General features: G+C 44.2%; 1 protein-coding gene across 1 annotated transcript in view; it reads left to right on the top strand.

The window, feature by feature from the left end:
- The window catches only part of RAD54L2 (RAD54 like 2), a 1,748,428-nt gene extending 1,736,569 nt beyond the window's left edge, over positions 1-11,859 (top strand). The window contains exon 22 of the mRNA XM_069644107.1: positions 729-11,859. Coding sequence (XP_069500208.1) covers positions 729-1,663 — 935 coding nt within the window. The 3' untranslated portion in view covers positions 1,664-11,859. The remainder of the gene's footprint in view (positions 1-728) is intronic.
- Positions 11,860-20,414: the final 8,555 nt, after the last annotated feature.

Below are 20,414 nucleotides of genomic sequence, written 5' to 3'. Positions count from 1 at the left end.
GACTCTTTACAGAAGCACTGTGGGTGGGCCACAGGCCCAGGGAGTCTGGACAATATTCTGAGCTCCAGGTGGTTTTAGCTGTGTGGTAGCCAAAAACCAGGACTTCCATTTTCTCTGCATTGAGCTTCAGCCAATTGGCTGACATCCAACTGCCTATTGATGACAATCTCTGTTTGCATGGGGCTCCGATGTTGGGAAGGCAAAACGAAACACGAGCTGTGTTTCGACGGCGTACCTATAGAAATGAAACCCTGAAATTGGAAATGAGGTCTGCCAACGGACGCAGATAAAGATTGAAAAGTAATGGTAACAGAGCTGATCCTTGGGGCATGCCACAAGGAATAGAGGAAGGAGGAGAGCGACAGGCATGAAAGGTGACAGTTTGCGTGCATTCCACAAGAAAAGATGCAAACCACGCCAATGGGTATAGGCTGTGCACGGATTTGCATGAGCCACAGACATTTTTATATGCATACGATATTCATTTTAATTATACTATTAATTATAGCAACTTACTTAAACTTGTATGCTAGCCGATATCTGTTTTATCTCTTGCATTGTAGAACGTATTTGTTTATGAAATTTCATTGCACAATTTTATGGATTATATTCCGAAATAAACTTTAATGAATGAATGCCAAAAGATTATTCATTTACAACTAATTTTGTATGTTCATAGAAACGTACGTTTTCTTCTATTGTCTCATCTCTTTCATTTCTGCTCCCAGGTTCTCAAGGTCCTATCATCGAATCCACAAGCAACGGAAGACACAATATCTCATCCCCGACACCCAACAACACAGAAGAGCGCTCTCGGCCGCTCTCCCCTGACAGTCCACAGATCCTCAACGAACTGCAACAGTACGCCGAAGCTGCTACTACACGGGAACCACACCATGGATCACCGGCAAATGCCATACAAGCCCACAATATCACCAAATTGGCTGCTCAACGACTTGCAATCCAATGCATGACTCAACCTATCTCTTCCACATCCCTTTCGGGTGATAATGACAGCCTGTTAGCACTGGATCTGCGAGGGAAAAAACGCAAGACTCATTCACCATCAGCTGAGGACCGTGCCCGGAGACCACAGAGTAAACACCAATCTTTTGAACATGGGTACACTGTGCCCAGTGGGTATGCAATACCCCCCATCTCTCTGAACCATAGTATAAACCACCCTTTTTCTCCACATGCTGCAAACCAGATGTATGGCAGCACCAGTTCTTCTTACTATCAACTGCCTCACATGCTCGACGACTCCCATTTGGCATTCCCTGGCACTACAGACTCCCTACTGGCAGCAGGCAACACCAGTTCTTCTGCTGCTACCTCAGCCTCTGCCAGCCTCCCACCATTCATGTTGAATCCCACGCTGGCAGGAATGTTGCCCAACTACACGCTCCCTTTCTCTCAGCCTCTCCTTCCCGATACAGGAATGTTCAGCCCCTTCCAAAACCCTATCCTGCCCAGCAATCTTCCCCGGACCATGACATCTACTTATCCAGGCTATGTATTGCCTCCCTCAGGCTACCCAAACAGTAGCAGCTGTCTGCAGTCACAAGGCCATGGCAACATAGAGCCTGGTGATTTGTCTGAGCTGGGGTCTAGTGAAGAAGAGGGGAAAGATGACGATGTTATTGACATCACAGGCAAGTGATTGATGGCAGCCATGGTGTGCTGTCCAGTTGGAACTTTGACTTCGAACACGACATGGAAAGGGACATCAGGCTTCAGGGCACAGAAGAGGGGAAAATTGGGATTGAGAGGAAAAGTGCGAGGCATTTGAGTGTGAACATTGTTGGCGGGGGAGTTGGAATGGACCTGCATGCAGGGAAAAAAACAATGTCTTAACCAGCTGGCTAATCCTCTATCCTTGATCTCCCCTGCCTGCTCAGTCTCTTGTGTTGGTCTGCATTGCCTGGAGAAAGTCCATTAAGGCAGTAAACCGCCATTCCCCATATGCCTTCTCCTCCATAGCATCTGCTCCTTTAAGGGTAATGGCTGCTAATAATTGGTTTGTAGTCTGTACCAATTCCATCTCTGATGTACTGTCTTACAGTAATAGTGAAAGTCTGAAGTGGGTACGATGAGTGTTATATGGTGGCTATTGTTAGTACTCTTACCCAAAAGCTGTTGCGTTGATGAAGAAAGCCATTGTTTGGGGAAAGGAGAACTGGGTTTGCACAGACAAGTATGAATGTATTCTGAAAATCCATTTCATATATTATTTCCAAAAGGACAGATTAAATTACTTAACAAAGTAGGGTGGGAATATGAAAAAGCTCAGAGAAGGATAAGAAATGGCTGTAGAGAGACCCAAACAGGTGAATACTCTGGGGGTTATTGGGGGACACATTTACAAGAAATGGGTCAAGGAAAGGCGCTCTGGAGGGCACAGAGTGTATTCGGTGGAGAGACTTATCAAAGTGTCCAGTGAACCATTCCTTATTGGCCTAATTGTACGTTTGATTCTGCCAATGTGTGAGGAAGGTGAAAGAGACATTGGCAACAAAGCATGCCGATACATTACTTCGGAATGAAAGGCCTCCAACATAGATTGGAAAAGAGGGGACTACACAGGGGACAGTATGGGGAGTTCGTATCTCACAAGATAATTGAGTGCACACAGTGATGAAATACTAAAGCGATAAGTGTAGAAAGGCAAGGAAGAGGCCCTCCGAGAATAGTATTTAGAGGATGGAACAACATGGGTGGGGGAATGATTGACAGTAATACTGTATTTTAGCATTTAAGAGTGTGAGTGGATCACAAGGGCCCCCAAAGGATATCTGGAGCAAGGGCTCAACAAGGTTATGGGACAGGGCATGAAAGAAGGACCATACAGGAAAAGGTGATGAGAGGATGCTCCCTGGACATTTGTGGTGTGAGAAAAAAAGGCCTTCTCTTCCACTGCCCCAATGGAAATGGAAAGAAGGCGAGTATGACCACCAAGCTCTATGTAACTGATCTGCTTAGAGGTTGACATGCAGATTGCTTGCTAGGGATCTCTTGCAACCTGTGTCTATGGCTCTCCCCAAATATCTGAGAAAGGACCTGGTGTCTTGCAGTGCCTGGGTAGTGCTTAGCCACGCGTTCATAATCAAGCATGCTATGGAGGCATGCGTTTTGTATGAATCCTACTCTGGCAGTGGCAAAGCGATTAGGAACCATGCAAACTGGTCTGACAGCTACTATGGCAGTGTCTTTGGAGACAATGAAATTTCTATCAGTTGTTCTTGTGACTGGCCTAGTAGTGTTACACATAGGAGAGTAAAGGCAAACATTTAGAATACATTCTTAAAGCCGGGATAAACATTGATCTTTTTTTAACCCTTTCGTCCATTTTTTATAGTATTTTTTTTAAATATTTGTAAAGTAAAAAGTCTGAAATATTGTCTATTTGTTTCTTTGAATATTTTACTTTCTGACCACAGCAAGTACCCAGCTCTCTATCGACAGGAGAAAGGTTTGTAACATGCCCATCATCATCATCACCATTGCACCTTCTGATCAATATAGGCTACGTTTACTGTTGCCGAAGGGCCTTGAATTGTTTCTTAGGGATAAGTACATTTTAGAAAGACAGTGGCTCCATCTCTTGCTGTTCTTTGATGGAATATTGTCTGGTGGCTTTGTGCAATAGGCTTTCAGGAACAGTTTGTTCCAAAGCATGTGTTTTTGCATCAATTGCCCTGAACTGTAAAATAATCTGAGATATTGTGGCATTCATCAGTATGAGATTCATGATGCTGTACGAGCACTATATAGAGTCCAAGAAGGACAACGGATGTGTCAAATATTTAGTTTTGTTCTTTATATCGTGGAAGCATTATTTAGCATTCCTCGTTAGTGCTCATGTTGCACTTTTTTCTTATTCCTTAAATGTTGCTAATTTCAGCTCTGTGTGTTTGTGACCAGCATCAGATGGCATTTCACAAACCATGTGACCCATTCTTCATTCAGCATGTTATCGTATGTTGAACTATTTGGAAAACCTCGGCAATCCTTTAAAATGTTTTTGGGACTATTTGTTACATCATCAGCCATTGACCAATGGGAAGATGCTTTTAGAAGTGACGATTGGCATCCTTTTGCGCCCAGGTAGGTAAATTGCTATGCAGAATCTTCATAAACCTAGACAAAAAATGCTCCACTAGGAACAATTTTTGTCTCAATTCAAATGTCTGTTTCAAATTGTTGGTCACTTTCTAGCACATGTAACCTTGCATTACTGAAACTACCTTGGGGCTAAAAACCATCCTTTGATGGCATGTCTTAATTTATGAGACTTTCGTTACTGAGTCTAGAATTCGTAGGTGGTACCTGGAGTTCTGATAATTACATCACCATGTAAACATTTCACCTAGGAATCCTTTGGTTAAATAGTAGCCCATTCCACCATGGAAGCATATGCAAACTCCAATTGTTTTGTTGATGATCCACCTGCCATCCCTCGCCCCTACACCCTTTCACGTCCCCTGAACCCTAAGCCACTGCAGACTGAGTTAGGGTTTGCTGTGGTGTCCTCTTGTATATATGACTGGTCAGATGCTTTTGTCAGAGATTTACCTCAGTGGTTATCCCTCCTCTGCTAAGTCTGCCCATGCCAGTGAGTGATATGACCCACTTAAATGACGTTGCACTGCAGTCACAACATCCCAGTATCACTCTGAAGTGGTGGAAAAGTAACACAGCACTCCATGATACCCGATACTTGGGTGGCTACACGATCACTAGAAACCCCCATTGAAAACCCTTGTTCCCTTGGTGCAAAGTTCTCAGCAGTTGTCCAGGTTTGATGCAGTTTTTTTGCAGCATCAGTTTGAGATGAAGACATTGTGACATTGTATATGTTATTTCCTTCCCCGTCTCAAACACGTGGCCCTCTTGCCGACTATAAAAGTTTCGACGGAAAAGTCATCCTTTCTCATCTATATGAACACTCCTCCAAGATCTCTTGCTGCAGTGGTGTGATCTGGTGTAGCATCTAATGGTTATGGTTCATTTATTGTCCACTGACATCTGTTCACAACCCTTCATTCATTTTGTATGTCAAATAAGTATTCTCCATTGTATGATTGTTTTTTACACATTTCATTGAAGTGTTCACCCCCCCCACATGAGCTTTGGTGGCCTTCTTCTAAATGGCAAACTTCAGAATGCCTAAAAGGTTTTATTTATTTATTGACAAAAATCTATTTGTATTCCATTCATAATTTTTAGTTTAATTTCTTTTGAACATTCAATTGAAGGTGGCCCAAGAACTTTGAAATCTTGTTGCAGAGCCAGTGAAAGCTAAGCCTGGCAGGGTCTGCTTTGGCTATGGCTATATTGTTAGAGAACCAGCTGTATGTGTGGGTCCAACTCTTTCCTGTTTTTGAAAACTGAGAGCCGGCACCACTTTGTGGGGAGACCAAAACTGTCTCAAGTTATTTAAAGCCAAGCTTGAAACATTACCATTACTGTGCACGTAGGGGAACAGAGATGGAGACTCCATGCCACGTCTTCTCATCAGCCACACATCTGTTTTTTTATGTTGGGCTTATTGCTTCGGATTGCAGTTTGCTTTGCAGACAGAATACAGTTAAGTAGTTTTAGGGCAGCATCTCCAGTATAATTGCGCTTTTATTTTTTTTCTCATTCCCAGTGTAGCATAACCTATGCCACTCTGTGCCACATCAACCTTTTTATTCTGATCAGGCAGTCTATGCCAGTTCTTCCCAGTTTGAAGCCAAGTATACTGTACTAGAAACTGTTTTTGGTAGCTCTGTGGTGTATAGTTATATATTTCTGTCACCAAGATAGTCAAGCATCTCTACTTATACTTTCGATACTGGAATTGCCTGGTATTTCATCTCAAATTCTAATTACATAATGAGAAATTAGTTAAAAAAGGGAATAGAGCTTTAGAAGCCTTGTAACTTAAAATACAAGTTTTCTAGAAACCCTCTTTTCAAGGGCCACCTGTCACCACACGTAGCACAATCGGTTCATTTAAAAAAAATGGTACGGTTCTCTTTAAGCAACAATTCTGGGAAAATAAGCCCTAGACCCTGCAGGCAAGAGTAGCACCTCTGACCTTAAATGTTATGCACTAAGCACTTGATAACGGCAGCGCTTGTTCTGAAGTCGAAATGAAGGTGTGAATGCCTCCAGAAGAGAGAAGTGTCCTAAATGATGTCCTGTTACAGAGGTACGTCTATAGAGCTCAAACTTCCACAAATTGCATCAGTGGGTAATACCAACCTAGAGCGGGAAAATTAGGAAATTCTCAAGAGTCCACGTTTTGCGATAATGTTTTATTCTTTGCCTGCCTAGCTGGATAGGTTACGATCTATTTGGGGGTAGTTTAAGCCAGCAATGAACCATATCATCCCCACAGTGTACAGTTAAACATGAGACATATCAAGCCTGAGTTGGACTAAACTGAGCATCATTTTGCTTCAGAGCTTTTTCTAGCAATGATTGGTTGGGTGGTGAGAAGTATGAGCAATGCGAAAAGCCTGCAGTGATGTGAACATCTCTCTGACTTGCTGATGAGAGCAGCACTGTCTTGAAGTAGGCTTAAAGCATATGTCTACCTTGGTCTAGGTTTGTACTAATAATGGTCTTGGATATTCATTGTTAAAAAGATGGGTGGTCCTGAAGGTTTTTCAGTTGATGGACTGCGTTTGACTGCTTAGTCGACTCATACTTTAAAAGGGAATCCTGTGTAAAACAAAGTGCCTGTATGTAGAGAAATTAGCTGATCTGTTGGATGTAAAAAGTAGTATCTCAATTATTTGGCAATTGAGTCAATCCATTTTCTGCCATCCAAATTTTGACTGCATTAAATAGAGTGGAAGGGTGTGAGCATTAAGTATTGCTTAGATCACTGAGTTATAAGATTCATCATCAGTATAACCATTAAATAAATTACCAATTTAACTGAAGTAGAATGACATGGAAGGGCTTAACAATGACATTAAGTTGGACATATATGCCCATGTATTCTACTCAGTTGAAACTAGAGTTATGAAAGGAAGACCTATTCTGGTGTGTATTGCTTGACTAGAATAGAGCAATAAAAACAAATTAAGAGGGTTGAAAGCCTTGGTTGCTTTCTGCAAATTAATCAAAAGTGGTCAAGAGTATTAAAGGTCTCTGATCAGGCAAACTGTGGACAAGCTCCTATCATGCTCTATACCCCCTAAAATTCGGTACTTTACTGGTGGTTTCCAAAATTGATGAGGCAGATCCCTTAAGATATTACATAAAGGCCTACAAGGTAGAATGTGAATGGTGTTCAAAACATAAAGGTCTCTGATGTATGTTGTCCATTCTTCATACTGGTTTGGTACCAACTACTTCATCACGCGTTTCATTTTTTTTTGCTTTCCCGTGTACACGTTGGACTTCCAAGTGGAATGTTCACATCATTCCAAGCCATTAGTCCCTTAGTGCATGGCTTAGTGCGAAGTCCTTCTTCGAGAACTTCTGTGAATAGATATAAGATGTTAACATGTTGTCTGGCACCATATGCTCCCGGGAAAACATATATTGGATAGTCTGCTCTCTAAATACCCAGGAAGGGACCTTTGTTGTTTATATCAAATTCTTCTCCCGTATACCACCTCAGAATGTTGCTACTGAGTTTGGAAATGGACTCCAAAAACACACTTCTTTTGAGCATGTTTTCAAAGGTGGATCTGCTAGGCAAGCACAGATATTTGTGACACAGGTATAGGATGCCCTTTCACTGGTGCTCAACATTCCATAGCTAGTTTGCGCTCATCAAACATCATTATTTTTTTCCATCTGTGTGTCTGCAGAAGTTTTGTTCGTTGGTGTCTAAATTCTCACCAGAATGCTTGCTTCTCTAAATAATGATCAACGTATCTTAAGGGGGCAAGGGAGAGGCGGTGCAGGATTGTCACTTTATATGGATATCTCCCTGCATAACAATGCTTTCCCAGGCTAAGGTTCTCATCTGGGAATCTTCTTCACTAACCAAAGTGCTCAAGCCTTACTTAGCTGAACCTAAGGTAACGTGCCAATCCTCTGGTGCCCAAGCCATTTAGCAGGTTTCATCTCCACTTTCTCGGATGAAAGCTTTGTCTATTTGTGTCTGTTGGCTGAAACAACCTTGCCTTACGATTACAAGGTATGGGCACTCTCAGAATAGACAGAGGCCATTCACTCCACCAAAATTTACAACGGCATGCTAATGTCTTGGAGGAGGTCCATTTGTCCCCCTCAATCAAATCATTGGCAGTTATGCAAGAGCTGCAATATAAAAGTTACTTTAAACAAATAATGTACTCTGTGTATATATAATCCACTATCTCAGTCAATGACAGCTTAGATAAAGGACCTCAATATATTGGGAATAGTTATGGATACCTTTCTTAATGGCATGGTCTTTCTTACTGTCGAACTAGTTCACATCATTAAAGATTGTGTCTGCCAATGTAAAGCTTGTAAGAAGGCATTCAGTTGGTGTGTGTATAGTCCTGAGAGTTCATGCATGCTTTTTAATACCTCCACATTTAAGAATGTGAATGACACATGGTCACCGAACACTTCTCATGGGCACAGCTAAAGAATTTGTAGGTTTGGGACTACTCCTTTTATCATGATTCAGGGTCCACCATTAAGGAATTCTTGTCCTCTGTTGTCAACACCAAACCACCATGATTCTGATTGGTTAACGCACATAACTTTATTTTTTCCTGGCTCTTGTCAAGCTCAATAGCCCTCTAGAAAGTGAGCCATCTCCTGGCCCCAAAATAGCCTTTGTCTATAATGTTCACCAGAAAATGGTCTCATTTTACATGGACAACATTGCAGTCATATTTAAGATCAAGACATGGGACACAGTCTAGTGCAATCCTCTCTTCTCCCTGAATTAGAAATGTGGGCGTGGACTCAGGAAAACCAAACCAAATCAAGTTGCAGTTAACCCAGTAATGTTGAAAAATATAGAAATGTATAGGGCTTAAATGATTGGCAGCAGATACCTTGCATATCCTAACCAATATTTACAATTTAGGACCTTGCCAAGATTGACTTCTCCTCCAAAGAACACTTTGCATGTTAATAGTATGCATCGTAGATGAGTAAGGGCTAACGGTCCTCAATGGAAAATTAAGTTCATTTCTGTGTGCCCTTTTCTCTATGATCCACAATGTTCCTTAGCTGTTCAGACACGAAACATGCTTCTCTCTGATTCAGCCTGAGCAAGTTCGCTCTCTTGCTTCTAGATCTTTGGCTTTTTCCAAGGCAGGGTCATAGACTTTTCTGAAGTGATGGGTCTCCTGTCGCAAATGTAGATTGTGGTTTCCAACCTTCCAAGCACTGGCTGAATTTAAATGCATAGTTCCCAGTCCCCTACACATCAAATTCATTCTCACTCTGCAAGTTCTGGCTGGGTTTAAAGGGATATTTCTTAGAACCCTTCTACTCATCAAATCTAGGAGCAGTTTCAGCAGCTAAGCAGCTATGAATAATTTTATCAGGACTCAATAAAAGAGTTATTCACCCAGCTTTTGTTTTTAGTTCTTAGTGCAAAAAGTTTAGCTCACTTGCCCTGTTGAGGAGGCTGTGCCTTTTATGTATTATTGATTGGAAACGGGTATTCAACACCTGTATACAAGCAAATTTCAGCGTCCATAAAAACACAATCCAATCCAGCTTAAAGGATGCATTTACTACTTTATACATTTTCTCCTGACAGTAAGGCACTTTTAGACCTGCCATGAAGTGGCAGCAGTCCCCAAAGGTTAGTTATATGAAAGCCTATGGCCTAAGTGTACCATAGTTCCTTCACAAATAGGATTGATTTTATAATTTTTAATGATGGGAACACTTCACTAAATAGCGATACTGCCTTCCAAGCGACAATTGAAGTGCATGCCAGAGTGCAAGGTTGTAACTTTGCACTGCTTACATGTTGACTTCTGGTTTCAAGGAAACACGTCAGAACCCATGAATGTGCCTTTAAGAACTTTGTTACCTATTTATAGTTTGATAGAGACTGAAGGCATGTGGTAAACAGTAAATGTTATCATCATCACATGCATTTTTTAGGCATTATTTTGCGTTGATGAAAGAGTATTGTTTGCCTATGAGCTAGAAATTACCTTGTGAAATTCAAACATTCCATCATTTAGCTTTGTATGAATTAAATTATTGAATGTATTATTTCCCCTCCTGATGCTAGCTGTGGTCCTTCTAAAGCTAGAGATCAGAAAACGTTGGCCATGGGACTTATTTGGAAATTGCACTTCTCCTGCTCGCGCACTCACACATTTTTAATCTACGTCCCCGAGTTCCCCCCCTTGTGACACCAGACACGCGTTGCCATCCTGTACAAACTGCAAAATGTATTCAACTTGTTTGCCTAGAAAGACAAGTTAGGTGGACATGTACTTAGTTGCTTGCAAACAGAAAAACATTGGGTTCCTGAGTTCTTCACCTTGTCCATCACAATCTCTATTCTATCCTTTGGGCTCTAATGTAGGACGACCTTGCAGGTAAATGCTGTGTTTACTGTATATGTGCATTAGAAGTAAATGTGAAATCTCTTTTAGCACCAACAAAAGGATGCCTGTTGTAGAGTTATGTTACGAGAGTTAAAGAAATTAGTTTAAAACCTAATGTGCAATCACTAGGTCAAATTATGCTGCCACTGAATGAAGAGACTTGAGCAGTGTTATAGCTAAAATACTGATGTGGGGGAGTTTGTCCTACTTTTAAAGGTCACTGGTACAATCGTTTTTTAGGCAGGAGAAAATATTTAGTTGTCAAAAGTTGAGTAGTTATTTTGAAATGCATGGTCTTCTACAGATTATAATGTACCTTTTCTTAGCTTGTACCTCTCTTGATGATTGGGAGCATAACACTCTTTCAACAATGTCCTCTGTATGCCCCATAATTTAAACAGATTGTCAAATCAGATAGGTTAGACTTGCATCCCGAACTAGCCATTCATTTTGATTTTGGCAGTATAAAGTGGGAGGTGGGTTATCAATCCTATTGTCTATCAGGTCAGTTCTCTCCTTAACTAATATTGTGGATCCCTGGACGTACTGGAAATAACTATCAGGCTTGGGACTACAAGATGGTGCTGAATGAGGAAGGGTTGAGGGTTGGCTGACAGCAGATGTTCATACTTTGATTAAGTGAAATATTGAACCTCTAGGAATTAATCATAGAGCAGCTCAATGTGGGTAATAGGTTATTCGGAATGCGGACAACCTGGCAAACCTCCAAATATGTGCAGACCTTCTCACAAGCCACATCCTGTCTCTACAGATCTGAGGAGTTTCATCCATAAGAACAGCAGTCCATTAAATTTGTGAAAAGAGTGAAAATTGCTTGGTTTACAATTCATAATGTAACGGATGTCACATGGCGTCTACCCCAGAGCTTTCGAACATGCAATATACTCATTCCAGTATGAAATGAATAGTATAAATTAATCACCACTCGTTAACCCCTTCTTTTCCAAGTGGGAACTCCAGATGGACTCTCTTCCCAGCTCCTGATGGCCCACAGCCTATACCGTTTATATATGGAAAACCATCCTTTCCTCGTGGCTAAATGCCTTTTCAAGTTCGCAGAGCCCTGGCTTCCACTTAACTGCTGCCTGGGTTGGTGGGTGACTAAGTGGTAGGAGAGCTAGCAATGATGATCAAGAAAGAAGCCTTTGTCCTCTCTTCCCAAAAAGCAGAGACCATGAACAATTTTCTGTATATATGACGTATTTATTTTTTGTTTCGTGTCATTTTTTAAACAAAAGAAAAACATAACTCTGTTTAACTACCTATCCGTTCTCCTTTTTTTGTAAAATAAAGTTTCAATTATAAGCAATATGATTTGGGTTTTTTCTGCTGGTGGTCCTTTGGCGATGCTACTCACCTTAAAATCGGGGATGTAGTATTGTTCTGTATAGTCCAATATTCACGCAGTTCTTATTATTTTAACATGATTCCTCGCATTTAGCAGTGAAGGACCTGGTTGGCCCGTTGCTTTGTAATGTAACTGTAAGAGCCTTTCCCTTATTATTTTAGCTTGCGTCCAGCTAGAGTTTCTGCTATGAGTGGGAAAACCTAGTTTTACTATATAATAATGTTCCAAAAGATGCAAATGATTTTGTCAAAACGTATGTATGCCCAAAAAGAAAGTTATCCTTAACAGTAATTTCCAGGGTGCCTTTTCAGTCTTGTTGCCCAGTGTTTGTCTCCCAGGTCAAGAAGGAAGGGCCTCAGAAATGTCAGGCCTTTTGGTTTTTTTTTTAATACTTGTTTTCAGTAGGGTGGACTAGGCCCATTGGGTTTCAGAGTGTTGTACGTGTTTGATAATAATCAGCCATTGTAGTTCATTGGGATATTATACACATTTTACACACACGTGTGTATACAATATTTGACAACTGGATGTAGTGGCCTAGTATATATAGCTCTAGCAGTACAGTCACACGTAAGCTTTTTTGGGCCGTCACCAAACTCTCCTATTCTTAGCTGGCTCACCCCCTCTTCTCTAAGCCACGGCTCAGCTCTCTCCTTCACTCTGTCAAGCTTTGTGTTTAAATACCCTCCATTGATGTGACAATCCACTCACAGACCAGCTGCAGAGCCATGATGGATTCCAGGTAACTTTATTATTTATATATATATTTCTGAGGCTTGTGGAATCTGCTTAGATCACATGCTGTGCATAGGCCGACATCTAGTGGAAACTGCAGAGTATTACAGTTTGTTTTTCGAAACTCGAAAATGGGCGTCGACACAGGGCGTGCCAGTAATACTATCCCTAGTGTGACGTCCACTGTACCCAAGATCCCTCACGCGTCTAGGATCCTCAGATTGTTTTTTTCCGCCATACTGGTCGGAAGCATTTTGCGGAGTCCCCTGGCCTTAGCCATACTTTTGCTAAAAATGTAAAATAATTATCTATTGACATCCTTCCCCACCCCAACGTCTAACTTCGACAACTCAACGCCGGCTGGAGAAGAAATCGACCGTCGGCTGCTGCACGACGGATTTGGGCCTCGGAAGGCCGCTGTCCTGGGCCTGGGCCTGGTAGGCCGCTGGCCTCGGCCCTGCAAGTAGGGAGAGTGGGGGGTGGTACATACTCTACACTCTTTGTAGATAGGTACACCTTATACATTTCCTACACTTAACAGCCCGCTGCCTCAAGGTGCGTATGGAGGGTACCCCTTTTCAATTCTGCCCCAAGTGCAATCGCAAATGCCCTTGGGTCGACAGGCACGCCACGTGCAATCTCTGCAGTTCGCTTCGGGGTGGTCCCTCGGCAAGCAGAGCATGTAGTAGGTTTAAACCTAAGACACTTAAGGACCGTTCGACGAAGCGTTGGGCCCACCACGCCAGGCAGGCGGCCATGGCAGCGGAGGGCGCCTTCAGCGATGGCAGTGACACCGTACTTTCGGACGGCGAGGGCATTACGGCGTCGGAAGACAGCCGAGCGCAGGTCCCCGACCTCGGAAGGTCGTCCGGCAGGGCGGCTATGGGGAAGACCCCGGGCGACACAAGCGCTTCACATACTACACACACTAAACACAATAAGTCCAACCGAGACTCGACGAGTGTCCTCTGGGCGCTCTCGATCAAGATCGCCGCATGACTCCAGGCAATCATCCACTCTTGCCAAGAGTGCCTCGCTCCCTAGGCTAACAGAAGTTCGATCGTCGGAAGACGAAGACGACTTCCACCCCCAGGCCGCGCTCCAGGAGTCGGAGCCCGCAATTAAAGCCAGCGAGGCCCCACGCTCGAAGGACAGGGACACCTCTCCCGATCCTCGACGCCACACTCCACCCCCCCTAAACAGACAGACAAGCCCAGGTCTGCGGATAGGTCCACAACCAGCAAAGCTACTCAAGATAAATCCCATAGACTTGTTGAGAGTCTCATTCCCAGTTCCAAAAAATGGTCCAGTGAAGACATAGATAGGGTCATGTCAAGAATGTCTTCTTTGGCTGATTTTTATGATAAAAATCCAGAACATTTCCTCTCGTATGATCCACAAGGGGCCACACCCTCAGGCTCTACTGATCCAATCCCCCCGAGTAAGAAGGCCCGGTTTGAAACCCCTATGAGGTCTGAACCCTTCGAGGTACAACCTTACGCAACTCCATACTCACGGTATCAAGGAGAGGCTTCCTTTTGTGAAGACCAAGAATTTGGTATAATAGAAGAGCAAACCGGGACGGGCTACTATGGGGTTGATGAGGACCACGAAGAAGAAGAGGATGATCCGGAAACATACAGAGTAGATTCCCCGGTAGAGAACGAAGCCCCGGTTACCGACTCCCTGGTCGATAACCAACCCCTCCTAAATGAGGTTCTCCCTCGCGCAGCAGAACATTTCCACATTGACACCCACGGTGTACAGGAGGAAAGGGACTTCGCAGAAGAGTTAGTGGGAGAAAGGAGGCCTGTTGCCCAGACCATCCCTATCCTTAAATCCATTCAGCGGAGAATAGATCCGTCCCTGGTGAACTCAAACCTCACCAGAGCAGTCAATCCCAGGGTTGAAAAACTTTTCAGGGCGGCACAGTCTGACCCTCTCTAAATAAGAGGACATCTGAAGCCAGACTCCCTAGTTGTCACCAACACTCGTAAGAGGGCTGGGCACCCTTGTCTTAGTCAGAAGCTCCTCCCGACAAGGAGAGCAAAAAACTATATGGTTTCGGCAGGAAGGTAGTCTCAACGTCCGCCTATCAAGCAAGGATTGCTAACTCCACCACCCTGTTGGCCAGCTACAACTGCCATCAGTGGGAAGAAGTCGCTGCTCTCATAACCTCTGCTCCTGAACCGTTAAAGGGCCAATTAGCTCGGATTTCCGCAGAGGGTAGAGCCGTGTCTGGTTGCATTTTGAAAGCAACCTTCGACGCCGCCGACAACACAGGCAGATTTATAGCAGAAGGTACTGTTATCAAGAGACATGCGTGGTTACGGCAGTCTGGTTTTAAGGCAGAAACACAGCCATCATTGTTGGACAAGCCGGTGGAAACCGATCTGTTTGGTAAGGCGGTCGAAGACGCACTGAAAAATGCCAAGGACGAATACGAGACACAAGTCCCTTGGCCAGTTAACCAATAAACCCCCTAACCAGAGAGGGAATAGTAATTTTCGTCGCCCACGCGGCCAAAATTCCCAGAGAGGATCTAACTATTCCCAGGGGCAGGGTACCCAGTGGAACAACAACCAACAGTCTACCCAGGGTTACGGCAGAGGTAATAGGAGAGGTTGTGGTAAAGGCAGAGGCAGCCCCAGCAAAGGAGGCGGCACGCCTCCACCAAAGCAGTGACGCTCAGTTCAGGGTCCCTTCTCACGCAACCCCAGTAGGGGGACGCATTTCAAACTTCACCCAGGCTTAGGAAGGAATCACATCAGACAGATGGGTGCTGTCAACAGTATCCACAGGATATTGTATAGAGCTACTGCAGCGTCCCCGGAACCATCCTCCACGACAAAGAGTACACTCCTTAGAACATCAGAAGATTCTCCTCAAGGAGATCGCCATTCTTCTACAAAAGGACGCGATAGAACTCGTCCCGGGACACCAGGTAAACAAGGGTATTTATTCAACTTACTTCCTTGTGCCAAAGAAAGACTTGACAATGCGCCCAATATTGGACTTACGGCCTGCCAACAAGTATGTCAAGCCCCAAAAATTTCGTATGACCACGCTACAAGAGATAATCCCCCTCCTAAAAAAGGGGGGATTACATGGCAACCTTGGATATGAAAGATGCTTATTTTCATATTTCCATGTTCCCAGCGCACAGAAAGTACTTGCGCTTCAAGGTGGACAGTCGCCACTACCAATTCAAGGTACTGCCCTTCGGGATAGCTTCAGCACCAAGGGTATTCACCAAGGTACTGGCGGTGGCGGCTGCACACCTACGCAGGGAGGCAATCCCAGTGTACCCTTATCTGGACGACTGGCTCATAACGGGGGAAACCCCAGGAATTTGCAGGACAAACATTCAAAGGACTATCAACCTCCTACACGAGTTAGGCTTCTCAATCACCGAGAAGAAGTCAAGCCTGGTGCCAAGCACCTCAAAACAATTCCTAGGAGCAATCCTGGACACCCAGGAGGGGTTGACCTTTCCTTCAGAAGAAAGAATTCGAAATATACTACTGCAAATTCCGCATTATCAGTCCGGTCAACAAATGACGGTACGCAAAGCAATGCGTTTACTGGGCATGATGGCGTCATGCATTTACCTGGTCCCCCCCACGCGCGCCTGCGCATGCGTCTCATGCAGCAATGGTTGGCGAAACAGTGGTCTCAGGCAAGTGGTCAGTGGGACGATCTAGTGGTCATTTCGCCAACACTGGTACAAAGCCTTCACTGGTGGACAAGAGAGAATCTCGCACAGGGGAAACCCTTTTACGATCCCGAAGTACAGGCAGTAGTCACTACAGATGCATGTCTGACGGGGTTGGGAGCTCACCATCTCCATCACACAGCTCAGGGTCTCTGGTCTCACTCAGTGGCCAAGAACCACATCAACCTGCTAGAGCTTCTGGCAGTATTCAGAGCGCTTCAGGCGTTCGAGCCCCATCTACTAAACCTGTCAGTGCAAATCCGGACGGACAGCACTACAGCCATGTTCTACCTGAACAAGCAAGGAGGGACTCGCTCGCCAAATCTGTCCAAGCTTGCCCAGAAAATCTGGATATGGGCACTCAGACGGAACATCTTCCTGTCATCACAACATGTTCCAGGGGAGCTCAATTCCCTAGCGGATGCTCTGAGCAGAGACTCCCTCCCAGAGGAACACGAATGGGTTCTTCACAGAGAGGTCGTAGAAGATCTCTTCTCTCAGTGGGGTTTCCCCACTATAGACTTATTCGCCACAAGCGAAAACAGACAATGCCCAGGATTTGCATCCAGGTTCCCCCAACCAGACTCCCAGGGGAACGCCTTTTGGATGAACTGGTCTGGGATGTTTGCGTACGCTTTTCCACCAACTCCTCTCATCAGGAAAGTGGTGAACAAGATGAACAGGGAATCGATGACGCTCGTCCTAGTTGCTCCCATGTGGGCAAGACAACCATGGTTCCCACACCTGCGCAGGATGGCGGTGTGCGAGCCCATCAAACTTCCAGCCTGGTACAACCTACTGTCCCAGCACCAAGGTCAAACAGTGCACCAGCAACCCAACTCAATGAACCTGGCAGCATGGCTCCTGAGGTCATAGAGTTTGGACACCTCAATTTGCCACAGAGGTGTATGGACATCCTAAAGGAATCTAGGAAACCAAACACAAGGCACTGTTACTTTGACAAGTGGAAGAGGTTCGTTATCTGGTGCCAGAGTAAACAAATCAACCCGGTTGATTGCACTCCTTCCACTATTATTACATACATGCTCCACCTGCTAGATGCAGGATTGGTTTTTAACTCACTGAGTACACCTGGCAGCCCTCTCGGCTTACACCACTTCACATAGCAAGGTTTCGTGGTGGAAAGTACAAGTAGTTAAAGCCTTCATGGAAGGAGTAAAGAGACTTCACCCTCCTATTTTAAACCCACCACCAGGGTGGGACCTTAATGTGGTGCTAGCCAAGCTCATGGGCCCCCCTTTCGAACCCATGCATAAAAGCAGTCTCAAACACCTGACTTATAAAACGGCCTTCTTAGTAGCTATTACTTCTATAAGAAGGGTCAGTGAAATTCAGGCTCTGTCAGTGCAGGATCCCTTCTTTACCGTCCATAAAGACAAACTGGTTTTACACACACACCCTAGGTTCTCACCTAAATTTATATCAAAATTCCATGTAAACCAGTCCATCGAGCTTCCGGCTTTCTTCCAGAACCCGCAAAGCTCGGCTGAGGTGAAACTACACACCCTAGATGTGCGTAGGGCAGTCCTCTACTATGTAAATAAAACCAGACCGCTAAGGAAAACAGATCAACTGTTTGTCTCCGTAGCTACAGGCAGAGAGGGGGATCGCGTCTCGAAAGGTGCCATCTCGAAGTGGATTATTAACTGTATCCAGCTGTGTTACTCACTCTCTGAAAAGACTCTGCCTTTCACGCCAAGGGCCCACTCTACTAGAGGCATTGGGGCCACTCTGGCTTTCATTGCAAATGTACCCCTTGACACCATTTGCAAAGCAGCTACTTGCAGCTCTTTTCACACTTTTACTGCATTGACACCCATTCCAAGGCAGATACACAAATGGGACAAGCGGTTCTAAGACACTTATTTGCTCATGACCCTTCTCACATCCCACTTCCTTCTTCTGGTACTGCTCGCTAATCTATGCACAGCATGTGATCTAAGCAGATTCCACAAGCCTTAGAAGGGATACATTACTCACCGTAATTGTATTTCTGATGCTTGTATCTGCTTAGATTCACATGCGACCCACCCTTCCTCCCCTCTGAGAGAAGGCGCATGATTGCTTGTAGTCTTACCTTTCTGTCTATCTGCTTGGACTATCTATACTCACCCTACTCCTCATGCTACCTCATGTCAGAAAAAATACAATCTGAGGATCCTAGACGCGTGAGGGATCTTGGGTACAGTGGACGTCACACTAGGGATAGTATTACTGGCACGCCCTGTGTCGACGCCCATTTTCGATAATACTAATACTCCGCAGCTTCCACTAGATGTCGGCCTATGCACAGCATGTGAATCTAAGCAGATACAAGCATCAGAAATACGATTACGGTGAGTAATGTATCCCATAAATATCTCCAGTTACTTGTGGAGTATGTTAGGTTTATGAGCGTTTGCTCATAACTAGGCTTGTGGAATGATGAGGGTGTCATTGTGTGGAATGTGGAGTTTCAGGAGTTCTAGTATTGAAGGTTGGGCTGGTCAGTGAGCAAAGGTGTTTATGGGGTGTGGGGCTGTCCCAGTGTTTCTCCCTTTTGTCTTCCGTGTTTCCCCTACAATCCTATTGTTTGATGAAGGAGCTGGATCTGGAAAATAGACACTATAACTTACCTTGAGTGTCAGGAAACCTTTGTTATTACAGAGTATTTACATATCATATGGGAAGTAGGTCGAGGTAACATCCAGTGACAGGGAAGACATAGGAGACACCCGCAGGCCATCCTCCTACATCCAGCTCAGGCCCCGAACTGACATTCATGGAACACTCATGCATCACACTCACTCAACATTCCCCTGAGCTGTCATCATCCATACACCAACATTCTGTAAGCATACATTCACGGCCATAGAGACAAACGGGACCAGCTCACAACACTTTGTTGTCCCCCATTCTGGGCAAAGTAAAAGATTGGCATCAACAAGGGCTTTTCTATCCTCATCTTAAGTGTGCAATGTATCCACAATGCTCCACTGAGTCGACGTCCCCAGACTTATGTTTCTGCCATAGGTACAGTTGCAGGAGCAGAGCTACAGAAAGAAACACGTCACCAACGGGCTGCACAATTCCATCACCATGAGGAAAACTTTCAGAACAGCCTGTGCCCAGTCTCATGATAAGATGTTGGGGTCAGGTTGTAAGCAGAATTACTGGTTATTTTGAATTTCTGCTTTTGACGAGCTGGCACAGTCCGTTCTAAAGTCAGTTTGTTTTTCTCAAAGTGTAATGCAAGAATGTAGTGGCTAGACACGCATAAAATGTGCCACCATTGTCTTCTGAGACCACATTAAAATCAAATTTGCACAGAAAACTAGCGCTGAAGCCTCGCACACCAAGACCCACAAGAAAGGTGGGAATTAACCCTGCGAAGAAAAACACACATGTCCTCAAAGCACACAAGACGCACACGGAGTCTAAACATGCTGGTAAGTCAGTTGGAACTAAACATTGAGTCAAACCATCTGGCACAAGAAAACATGGGGGAAAGAGGTCTGGAAAAAGCATAGCGCCAAAGCCATGATTACTGGCAAATGCTAATAAAATGAGAAACGGCCCCACAGAAATGGTGCCAAATATCGTGTGCCTGTTCTGGTAGACACCCAATTGCTTCTTGTCGGGAAGCAACCTTTTTAACCACACCAGACTATATCTCTTTTGCATACGTTTTCTAATCTGGACTTAAATATGCTGTTATAAGACCACTGATTTATGTAGCTGTTAAAGAGACACTCTCTAGCTCTCAAGATAGCCAAGAGATAGCCATGACCGGTCCTCTATGAGAAAGGAAATGATGTTTACGAGGTGAAATATGTGCAAGAGTAACTTTCATACCAAAACATGACAACTCCCACCATGGCAAAATGAGACGCAGGCTTTTAGTTTAAAAACTGAATGTGCAATCACCAAGTCAAAGTTTGTTGACCCTGAATGAAGAGACTTGAGCAGGGCTGTAGCTAAAATACGGATGTGGGGGGAGTATACCCTACTTTTAAAGGCCACTGTAGAATCGTTTTTTTAGGCTAGAGAAAATATTTAGATTCCA

Source organism: Ambystoma mexicanum, chromosome 2p (assembly GCF_040938575.1).
Source record: "Ambystoma mexicanum isolate Mex_15411 chromosome 2p, UKY_AmexF1_1, whole genome shotgun sequence".
Taxonomy (NCBI): Eukaryota; Metazoa; Chordata; class Amphibia; order Caudata; family Ambystomatidae; genus Ambystoma; species Ambystoma mexicanum.
Note: the sequence above shows the minus strand (reverse complement) of the source record. Positions and strands in the feature narration are given on the sequence as shown.